Below are 12188 nucleotides of genomic sequence, written 5' to 3' on the forward strand. Positions count from 1 at the left end.
TTAGGTGAAACAGCTGATGGACGAAGCGCGTGGCAAACGATCGAGGCGTGAAACACGACAGGGCGTCTTCTGATCCATAGAAGAAAGTTCGAAGAAGACCTCGAACCCTCGGGTGACGCACCTTGACGTCTCCCAACCACCGCGCGACACGTGTTATATACACGAGCGAGCACAGAAAACATATATACCTGTACGAATTACTTGTCTATGTACACCATCGTTCAAAAATATTCGGACTACAGAGGAAATTAGGCCTTCGTTGATTAATATTGAAAAATAATTCTTGAATTATTGATTGAACCTAACCCGGTTAACAGGGTTAAATATAATACTTTGAAGAATAACAGGATTTCAGTAAAGTTTCTTCGTTTCTTACTTACAGTTACTTGAAACTTCCCAAGAATATATTGTCCAGATACTTATGAACACCAGTGTACACAGGTATATACCTGGTGGACGTCCCTAAGGTCAAGGCTGACACATCGGTTGTACAACTTTCTAGTCGATAACTGTGCAAGGATGACTGTACACTCGTATGAATACCCCAAAATAAGAAAAACGTAATCCACCTTGCTAAACCGCATCTCCCTAAGTCCTTCCTGTCCGGTGATCCTCGGCCTTCCGTCAAGGATCGGCTGAGAATTTCTCTTCCGGACAGGAAACGCGAGGTTCGTCGAACGTCTGCAGCGTCGCGGTATGCTGAATCTCAAAAGCGATTTGTCCGTCGCTCACCTGCACGAAATAATCGAATCGATAGCAGAAGAAAAGGGCAGGAAAGGGACAGCACCGCTTGACATTTGCATTTTCTCCTCTAAATGACGGGGGAAAGAGAAATGAAACAAAGAGGGAACAAAGGTGAATGAAAGATGACGATATTGTTGCGACGTTTTGGGAAGCCAGCCTAAAGAGAATAGTATTAAACGTGGTTTAAAATTAAATTTCTACGCGTTTCGTAAATCTGGGTGAGAAATGAACCAATCAACGTCGTTCAAGGGGTAACACACCCTCTGTAGAAGCTTCCCCTGACACAACAATACGAATTGGTCCGTGCAGGTGTGCACGAGTGTCTCGTTTTCAAGGGTCTGAATCGAAGCTCGTTAAAGTTTCGTGAACGAAACGTACATAGGTAGTGCGCGTGGTGACGGTACGCGTCGCTGAAAATTAACAATTGGTTTGAAAAGTGAAAAACCGAGGACACAGAATATACTCTGTGTTCTCTCTCTCTGTTTACTGGCACGTTTTCTGTCGCCATTTCAACGCTCTCTGTGCAGCATTGTACTAAACGGGATTCGTTCGGTGCAGCTCCCGCCAATCGCAGTTTTTCAATTTATATTTTATAATACTTTCTCGATCTTGAACGGATTCATCGTGATTTTTGAAAGAGGGGACCAAGACGGATCGTAAAGGTTTCTCTCGAGCTTTGTAAAGTAGGTGCGTCGATTAAAAAATCTCAGCTTTCTTTATTTTTTTTTTTCTTTTTCTTGGATATCGTTCTCGTTTAAAGAATCTTTCGAGTTCTTTCTGATTGAAAGAAAGTGATAGTCGCAGAATCGGAACGCTGACAGATCGCTGGAATGTGTGGCGAATTTCGTGCTTCCTGTCTGAAACGGTTCGTCCTTAGACCGATTAAGGGATTGCCGATTTATCTTCTATTCCTCGTGAAATAAATGAACAAGCTTGAATTTTGTACAGAGTATTTACACGAAGATTGGTAATTTTACTATTTTGCTGCTAAAGATGTTACTCGGTATTAATGGGAAATTTTGTTAAGCGATTAATTGCGAAATGATTAAAAGACAAATAATTAATCTAAAATACCCTGTACGTCAGCCAGTTTAATAGTCTCGTTTCTCGTACCACTTCGCTAAATGAACCGTTTCAATGTAAAGAGAGATTACCGTTTAAACCTGGATCAATATAATCTTCTAATCGTCGTATAAATCAACGACAATCCCCTGCAACCCTTAATCGTCGTGAAAAGTTGACGAATCGCCGTGGATCAAGGAACCCTCGCGCGATCTGCGAGGCTTTAGAAATTATTGAGAATCCGTATTTCGAGTTGGCTTGCATTACCAAGTTAATAAAATATACTAATAATAAATATATAACAGTGATTTAAAACGTCGAGACGAATTTGTAAAGCTAGAATATTTTTAAATTAATAATTTTTATATAAGAAAGATTAAAATGGACTCTATTGTACTATTCTATACAAAAATAAATAACTTTTTTACTACGCCTTTTATCCAAGTACACCTTAATGTTAATCTCGTTCGCAAATAGGCAAAAAATAATTGAACAATTATAGCTTCGACGCAAGCCAGCTGAAATAGGAGTAAAAGTCGTCCTGAATCGAGGACACGAGTAATTAGTAATCGGTTAGACTCAGCTTATAAGTATATACAAATTCGTCCGATAAGCCACGTGAGCGCTGTGCTTTGTTTTTTATTATCGCACGAATTGCCTGAAATAATTCAAACATTCTGCGCGATTCCTGTCTCGATCAGCCTACCTATCTAAAGAAGGGTACCTTAAAGCTATTATTAGGCCCGAAAGCACTTTGATATATAATCAGCTTGATGCCCGAAACTCTGCCTTGACCAAAAGGAAGATCAAACGAACGAATCGTCGACCGTACGATGACTTCGACCGGAAAATTCTTTCGACGACGACCATTGGACAAGGTCGAGGGAAGTTAACAGCCCATCGAGAAGGAGGTTGGTTCGCTTCTCAATCGCGAGATATCAGAATGAAGTTTGTGCGGAATCGGACGAGAAGAAAGGCGGGCGGGCACGAGCTCGGGCAGGTTTTCGAGTTTTAATCTAAAAATGGAAGACTTAGGGTAGGGCCGACGAGCGGCGAGGTTTGACCTAAACAGGGACCGTAATTATCGATCCCCTTCGATTTCGATTCAACCTGTAGAGAGGTCAAGATCTTCGACGCGCGTTCTTTCGACAGAACGATCGCGTGGCTTCCGAGACAATAATTAACAAACTTTCGATAGACTTTTAAGTAAACTATAAATGTCGGCCAGCAACGGACGTCCAGTACTCACTGGAAGATTACGAAGTTGTAAAAAGTAAACGGAGCAGGATAGAGAATTGAAAAATGGCGCTCGTAACGAGATAGCAGAGGAACGACACTTAATGGGAGTTCGATGGAGTCTCGTCCTGGATCCACCAGCAGACAGGATCATTTATCACTTCTCATTTTCCCTCGTTAACGTCGTCTCCCGCTACGAGGAGCCTGATTTACGAGTCGACGTACGAACCACCTTGGTCGATACACGTCCAATTCGCGATATCGCGACACATTTAACGCGATATAAGTCACTCAAATTTACCGTATTATTTTTCTAACACTCTCCTTCAACTTTCCAACTTTCCAACTTTCAAACTTATTATACGATCACGAGCCACGCGATCAATTTGTTCTGTTCGCGAGACGGTCACATCCCTCGCTGAGAATTCACATTGCGATTCATCGAGGATGGAACGGTCCTTTGAAGATCTCTTGCTGCATTATACAGGAAAAGACTAGAAGACTCGAAGAAAAGGCCGCTCGACTGTGAGAAGAGGTAATTCTAAGGACGATCTACGAGTTCTCGAAGAGACCTAGCAAATTATTTCGATCGGTACACGCTGGACTCGATCGAGTTCAGACGGTTATGTTCTCTCTTTGTTTCTATCGGAATTACTATGACATCGATTTAGAACTTGCCATCAGAAGACACGATAAGGCTAAATAATTTCAATTAGACCGATCGAACGCTGACGTCTCTAACGATCCAGCAGTCTAGAGCTAATCTACGATAGAATCTCAGTAACGTCTGAGATTATTCTGAAGGAACAAAATCGTTGCACGAACGGCGCCAAGTTGAACAGAGCTGGTATAAAAAAATGTGAACAGCAAGGTCGATTCAAGGAATACGCGTAAAAAGCGTTTCGAGTTTGTTCTCCGTCCAGTTGGACGGATTTTTGGAAAAGTCTCCAAACACGGACAGTCTCGATGAATAGGCCACGTGCTTTTTTTCTTTATTATATTTATTAAGATTGAAACGAGAGCAAGCAGAGGATATTGAACGAAGAGGAGCCACAGCTGCAGCTTCGCTAGACGGAAGCGTAAAAACGATAAACTGAACCGTCGATTGCTCGAGAAAGCATTCGCATCCATTTGCATCTCCTTTGTTTCTTATTCTGTTCGCTGAATCGCAAACTCGTTTTACTCGCCTCCATTATTCAGCGGATTCTCCTTGTCTCGCAGTAGATAGAAAAGAAAATTCTTCGATGCCTTCCCTATCCTTGAAGGTTTATCTAGCTCTTATCGAGCGTACAGAATGATCCGCACGTAAGTGCATCGGCGCGAAGATAAAATAGCAAGAATATCACCGTAGAGAAAGAGAGAAAGAGAGCACCAATTCGAAATTCGAAGCCTAACTGGCAGTGCTTGAGGGAGACTCGAAACCCAAAGGGGTCGTGCTTAACAACCGGGATTCGATGTCACGAACAACCACCATATTTCTTTTCTACAGTCTACAGCCTCGAATCGTTCGAGTACCTTGTTACCTTCTAGCGTAGCACTCGATAAATACCTATATTGGCGAGTACTAGCCTTCCCTAGGGAAAAAGCCGATGTAGGGGAAGAAACCCCCGCCATTCGATACTGTATATTATACCCCGTTCACGCGATGCGAATATTCAATTTAATATTCATTTCGAACCGAGTTGATATAAAATGGGTGATCGACTCGATTCGACCCTCGTTTGTTAAGCTGCTTATACTTATGTTCTTAGGGAGGGAATTAGTCATCGAATCCCAGTAATCAGTCTCCAAGCACCTGAGAACCTAATCGATCGGAAAAATCATCGAGATCCAGCCTCTAGAAAAGGCAAGCACTTGTATCCTTATATTGGAACACAAACTTTTCGTTCTAGCACCAGATTGAAACGCAGTCGCATCTTTGATCGAGACAGTTTGTTCGAACGAGAGTTATGATTAAGGTGATCGACAAGAACCGATAGATCGTAGGTTTGATTCTTCGTTACCGACGAAGAGGAATAAACGATCTTGAGACCTGTTCGCAACTTTCTTTGACGTTATTAAAATTCTCGAATAGACTGAGGATCACTGAAGACCAATCGATCAGTCCGAGTTTGCACTGACTGCATCTTAAATCCCTCGAGGATATGGAAGGCTCAGTCTTCTGCTGATACATCTCGTCGAATCGAGACGAACAAACATATCCTTATCTAACTCGTCATCGATCTTCCAACGACAAACAACGTAAAGTGTAGACCGATCTCTGATATGATTTATGCTCGCTATAAGTGTTTCGAGTATCACTGCACCAAACTGGAGCGAACGACTAGTATCGTTTTCAAAAAGGAACGAAATTAAACGAACCTTCTAAATAACTCACCATCAAAAGAGCGTAACCTCGATATCTGGATATCTTGGATATCTCGATAGACAAATGAAAGGAATATCGAGCTAAAAATCAATTGGTCAATGGATTAAGAACGGCTGTCCCGAGCCCGGCTCACACCCTTGTCTCGTTGTATGGGCTGGACGAACTGGTGCCCTGGCGACGTAACCGATCATTGTCACCGGGCACGTTGAACGCGACATTGGGCACCGTGGTAGGGTCAACCGGTTGATAATGCACCGACTGTCCGGTCGGCTGCGATTGGTGAGAGTGGGAGGAAGACGAGGGTGGACCCTCGCTTATAGAGGTCGTCGAGGCGAGAATACGGCGACCGCGTACCTGGTAACGTTGGGGATAGCAGCGGCCGCAGCAGGCGTGCAGCAGGCCGCCCCTCGAGGCAGTGCTGTGCGCAGGGGAGGTCAGCGGCGACGGTGAGCCCGGCCTCTTCGGGGCACCGTTGTACGGCACCTCCATCTCCACAAACTCGCGATCCTGTAACAAACATATTCGTCTGTTGCAATATCGTTTGAAATGTGCAGAAAGAACAATTCTCAGTATATTTGTGTGTTGCATCACGGAAAAATAGCAAATTGGACGTGTACCGTCGATCGATTAGATCAGTCATTCTTAACCTTTGGGTCAATCCATTTTTATTTTTTCTCACAGAGTCTTACTACATTTAGACAGTCAGAGAAGTTGATTTTGTGAAAATTTGAGATTTTTGTGATGGGTCTCTTCTGAGTTATTTCAGTTTGAATAGTGCCGATTTTACGCAAGTTGTAGTCTTATTATTTAGAGAGTAGTAAAGTAGTCTCGTGTGAAGACTTCACCCCAAAAAAAACCTGGAAGATGAGTCTTAATTTTTTCTAGAATTGAGATTTTGTGCTATTACAACTTTTTCAATTAGGTTTTTGAGCTATTTCCTTCAGAATATACCAAAATGTACGCTGAACATAAAGTATAGTATGTTTCATGCAGATTAATGTGACTTTTGTTTGAACTCGATATCTTTAAGAGCAAGGAAGTTATTACAGTGTCCGCAAACTTCGAAAATGTGCAAAATTGTCAGCCGTTCAAGAAAAAATGAATCATCTTAAAAATAAATCAGCCATCATTTCTGACTGTCTAAATAAGAGTTTATAAAAAAAATAAAAAATAAATAAATGTTACCAGCGGCATTTTAATTTTGTACTGAGTGATTTAGTATGGATTGATCCCTTTTCAAAATCACGGAACATTTACAATTTTACAAGATTTTTGCAGAACACGATCATAAAATAGTATATATATCTTTTATATTGCATAATAAATAAAAATCACATACGTAACAGGTTACATATCGGTCAATAGCAAAAAAAAGGATCAAGAAATTGTCACAACACCGGTTAAGAACCACTGAATTAGACAGTCCAAGTTACAGCTGAATACTTATGACTGTGAGAAAATAGATGCAAATAAAAAAGCTGCACGAGTGCGATACCGTTGTATAAGCATTGTAAAAGAACTTGTTAACATTCATGGTAACAGAAAATTCATAGTGGTTATTGTTGAAGATAATTAGACTGGTAAAACGAAAGATAGGAGTGTACGTATTACAAGTGTTCTCTGTTAACAAACGGGAAAGAATAAAGGTTGCAACTCGTTTCGCTCGTTTAATACATCGTACCGAGTTTTTTCTAGATCAAGGGTGGAACGCTTTTTACTTTTAATCGGAGATATAGTTCCAACAAAGCACACCCTGTAACTTTACCGCCTCGTAATTTAACGTCAAAACTTTCGATCCCACTCGTTCGAAGTTTTATAATCTGCAATGCCTCACCGGATATTCTCCTCGCCTGTGAACTTCACAGTTCCCTTTTCCCCACAAAAGAAACTGTACGCTATTCTACGGGATCGCTAAACAACGTCTACAATGTCTACACACATCCAACTACTCCTTTATCCATTTTTAATCAGCTACCGATGCGGCTAAGTAGATTGTCCACGTTATTGGTCAGCCTAAGCCAATCCCAAGCAAACGTTGACCAATAAAAACTCTACAATTTTCTTGTAAAGTCTGCCATTTTACGTTAACACATTTGAAAAATTATTCCACCTAATAAATATCGTAATTATTCGGAACACGATTGTTTCATTTATCAATTTCAACTTTCCACTTGCTACCTTATCAAATTAATTAGAGCGTGCTAAATGTACGATCATTTACTTTGAAATGTACGCCTTCGAACTGCTACTTTACGTTAATAATATAATGGTAATGCTATTTTAAAATTTTATTCCCTTTTCATTAGACAGGATATTTTAACGTAGAAGGTATTATACTTTCCATGAAGGAACGAAAAAAATTGATTCGCCAAGTAGAGTTTAATTAAAGGATCTTTACTTTTAATCAGACTTATCGATGCCCTCGAGTAGATTGTACTATGTAACCGCGTAGGCTGGCTGCAAGTAGAACGAGAACGTGCTTTGTCAGCCATGGATCCTTTCACCATCGAGCACTTTACGTTCGACGAAAAGAATCAATTGACGATAACGAGACGTTGATTCGATTCTCCTTCGCTGAAGCTAACTTAAATCAATCTGATGCAATTTCATTAATTTATCTATTCGTTCAACACATTTTCATATTTTTCTTTATACACGCATCAAAAGTTATAAATAGAAAATGGACCAACCGCGTCATTTGTACGCTTATTTATTTACAAGCTTATCCGTTAAGTTTGAAACAAATGCCATTTGTTAATAAAATAAAATATTATCGGTGTAACGTGTATGCGAGGTCGGATTTTAAATAACGAACAAACAACTTTACGTACGAAGTCATTCTTTACGAATGGTAAAAATAAATGGTGAAAAAAAAAAATCCAGAAGTCCGTGCAAAATTGTTGTGAGAATAAAAAGCCGAATAAATTCACGATTTAACGAACGCGAATCGTGGAGAGACCGTTTTCTAGCAAGTCTCATTGTTGTCGGACGAACTTTGATCCGTCGAGTATTACTCGAACCGTGTTGAAAGTTGTTTCTCGACTCAAATTACACAGCCGAAGGCAGAGTTCGCATTTGTTGCCGTGACCCGTGCATTTCCGGCTCGGTTTGGCCTTACCAACGTAATAATACCTGAAATAACGTTACGCCGAGTCGGGTCGAGTCGTGACCCTGTCAGGACTCGGCTGCCATTCTGTTCACAGTTAACTTACCGAACAAACGCTTGAAAATAAATTGACGTGGACTCACGAGCGAGCAGGACCTGCTTTGTATCTTTCTATCTCAGAATCCCGCGAGGAATTTTACACACGCGACTGTCGGCAGTGTTTCAATTCCGAAATGCAAACTGCATCGCTATACAGGACATTTACATATGCGACGTATAACATTCTTTTTTCAATAAAATATAGAGAAGGATGGCATCGAGTTTGTTTTCTAGAAAGAAGAATGTGTCGTTTAGCGGATATAACTGCTGCAACAAGCAGCGCTGAAATTCTTTTCGAGTGATTTACAGAAAAGATTGCATGACTGCTCGATTTCAGAGGATCGAATCTTCTTCGCCGTAGCCGTAAAGAGGCTGCACTCACGCGATTGACGTCGAGATCACTCGATAACCCCCTTTTCCTAGCAATCGAGTACCGTTTCCTTTGGGATTTCTACGATCGGTATCCTGAACATTTGATCGTTAACAAATCGAAATTGTACGATCCAAAGTACCTTTTCACGATTATGAGCATTCACGTATCTTTCTATACTCTGCCCAACGTAAGAATAACCTCGATTCGGGCATGGATTGGATGGCAGGAGGCGCAACGACGTTCGAAGCCCCCACTTAACCGCATATGTTCTTCTCTTTTTTCATACGCGGTGACAATTAATTCCTTATACACCGATATCGCCCCTAATTTGGGCGGTACTGTTGTCAGTAGGAGACCGGTAGGAATAGAGTCATATTAGTCTAAGGGCCTTAGTCCTCGATGCACCTCGGGCGCGTGCCGTATGAATCGTACCCCATGGGTGACATAGAAATCTATTGATACGAGTGTAGCTCCAATGCGCCCTGAGAACTTCATACAGACACGGCTAGTAATTTAGTCGAGTGGGGAGTAGGTACTTATTACTAAACCGTTTAGGGCATAGAAAAGTGTCCGGACTAGAACAGTTGAGCTTTGAAAATCGAGAGTACAAGATATATCGCTTGACTAAAGAAATGGGTCCGGCGGGGGAAGCCTAATTAGTGGTGGGGGAAGACTAGTTAGTGGTGGGGGAAGCCTTATTAGTGCTGGGGGAAGACTAGTTAGTGGTGGGGGAAGCCTAATTAGTGGTGGGGGAAGACTAGTTAGTGGTGGGGGAAGCCTAATTAGTGGTGGGGGAAGACTAGTTAGTGGTGGGGGAAGCCTAATTAGTGGTGGGGGAAGACTAGTTAGTGGTGGGGGAAGCCTAATTAGTGGTGGGGGAAGACTAGTTAGTGGTGGGGGAAGCCTACTCGATCAGAAAAGTCCAATGAAACGGATCTACTCGACTAAACCGTTTTACTAAACTACTCGACTAAACTGTAGTGTCCATACACTAAACTACTCGCCACTCAACTACCAGCCTTAAGGCCCTCACGCAGGGCACAGCGAGTACTGAAAGAAAAGGGGCGTAGCCTAAGAAATCTGGCCGAAAAGAGCAATTAATTCCGAGGCCTGATCTAAAGAATACAATCGGAAATATTGAATGACAAGGTTTAAACAGTTCGCGCGGCATTGAAACGCCGTCGATTTTCCATTTGTCCTTTTCATTCGATCCACTGACCCGTGGAGGCATTTAAATTTCATGAATCCGATATAATCCAGGACACAAGTGTCCCGGAAAATTCGGATTATTTTACAGGGACGGGAGACAGTGAGAGAAAGGTTTATTCCAGTGTGAGCAGGCAATTCGTGAAAAATGATGGTCCGTTGAAGGCGTCGAGGCGAAAGAAAAACGAGACGTTTTTCGCGGTTGACTGTTTCAGTTTCGAATAACTGGTAAACGATTCTGAAAACCCGGGCAATCCACGTTTGTATCTTGAAACAAGTTGGAATTTCTCAATTTCTTTCTCGCTCAGATAAATTCGTCTTTATATAATCCTCGGGATGGCTGGTTGAGCGTGTAAATAAAATCGACAAAGGCTTCGTTTCGATCTGCGCTCTCTCGTTATTTCAAATCCTTTGAGAGTGTCGTCGATCGTTACTGCGTTTAGTAATTAATTAACTGCATTTAATATAAGCCTATATCGATGAAAAGTTTTGAGACGATAGGGTTTTGAGAAACACAGCCGTGTACGTGTGGAAGTTTGTTTGAAAGCAGTAACTTAGACGGTTCTTTGTCGCATAGTGGAGCAAGGATACATACACGCGTTCCACTTTGATCAATGGACAAAAGGGAAGCTGCGGTTCGGCACCTAGCCGGTTCTGTGCGATCAATCTTTTCTTCTGCAGCGGCTCAATTTGTACAAGACCGGTAAAGACAATACGGGCTTAGCTAGGCGAAGAAAAACCCTCTTTGTTCCTCCACAAATCAGTTTTTGCAACAAGCACTCAGGAGTAATGGTCGTGAACACGAACCCTTTCTTATTCATCGTATGGAAGTACCTACTTACTTAAGGGAAAGGAAGGAATCAATTTCATGATTTTCAATTTATCAATGATTCGCAAGTGAAATAGTAAAATGGTAGTAATAAATAGTAAACAAAGAATAGTAAATTGAAACATCGAATACGTGCTGTTGGTTTCTACCGAGTGAACGAAGGTGTTAACTGGATGCAAACGAATGATACCAAATAACATTACTATTCCGTTGAATCGTTGGTTTGTTTCGTTCGTAAGGTACACAATTCCATCACTGTTGGCGTTAGAAAATAGAAACACAGGGCCTCGAGCGTGCGATCCGTCTAAAAAAGAAATCGCACAGAAGCCGGCTCTCTATAAACAGAACGGCGTCGCTATTTTCGTACGGTGGAATTGTAATACGGCGCTTATAAACGTACTGACCTCTCCAAGATACTACTGACGCGGGACGTGACACCATTTTAGAGGGCTACCAATTGCGCCTTTTATTTAGCGCAACCATTGATCCAACTAAGCCGTACGATCCAGCTGCGCGTGTTTAAATATAAATTAAAATAAATTCATCGGTAGCTCACCTCGTTTCGCATTAATAGCTCACTGAATTCTAAAGCAATACTCTATCTCCCTTCCTAACGTCGTGAGTGAAGCAGAACTCGTGTCACTTATAGAGTTAACACTGTACATCCTTTTCTAACGATAAGAAGTAACGATTACCTGGTCGCTTTGAAATGTATAGTCTTATAGGGGGATAAAGTTCAGCTGATTAATGAATAATGACTTGCGAAAGAAGCACATTTGTCATTCGCATACCTACCAGTCAACTTACATTCCCAGGAGTACATTATTATTTGAAAAAGTTTCGAATTATACGATAAAGCTTATCACTCTCACGGTCACGTTTTTAAAGTTGAAGCTCGTAAGGATTTATAATTGACACGCTGATCAGGTGCGATAATTAAAATAAAGAAATTCGATGGTTTCGATTTCGATCGTTCCGGATTGTTTCGAAACGGTGGGAAAGATGGACACCGGCAGGGGTGGCACCGTTTTAGAAATGCAAGACGTGGCCAGAATGGATATGCATTCCCCGGTTAATAGAGGCAGCGATCACCGTTCGTAAATCCAGCTGGGTCATCCTCGTGCCCCATAAATAACTCGTCCACGGCAGCCGACTTGACCCCTTG

General features: G+C 41.6%; 1 protein-coding gene across 8 annotated transcripts in view; it reads right to left on the reverse strand.

Annotated features, from left to right (window-relative positions):
* The window catches only part of Shal (potassium voltage-gated channel protein Shal), an 87734-nt gene that overhangs the window by 13420 nt on the left and 62126 nt on the right, over window positions 1–12188 (reverse strand). For 7 of the 8 annotated variants that reach the window (XR_013063579.1, XM_076692887.1, XM_076692888.1 and 4 more), the window contains exon 4: window positions 5765–5917. The exons of the other annotated variant lie outside the window; for it this stretch is intronic. Coding sequence is in view for 6 of the 7 variants with exons in the window: in XM_076692887.1 (XP_076549002.1) it covers window positions 5765–5917 (153 nt within the window). In the remaining variant the exon portion in view is untranslated. The remainder of the gene's footprint in view (window positions 1–5764; window positions 5918–12188) is intronic. 8 annotated transcript variants of the gene reach the window in all.

Source organism: Osmia lignaria, chromosome 16 (genome assembly GCF_051020975.1).
Source record: "Osmia lignaria lignaria isolate PbOS001 chromosome 16, iyOsmLign1, whole genome shotgun sequence".
NCBI classification, from domain to species: domain Eukaryota; kingdom Metazoa; phylum Arthropoda; class Insecta; order Hymenoptera; family Megachilidae; genus Osmia; species Osmia lignaria.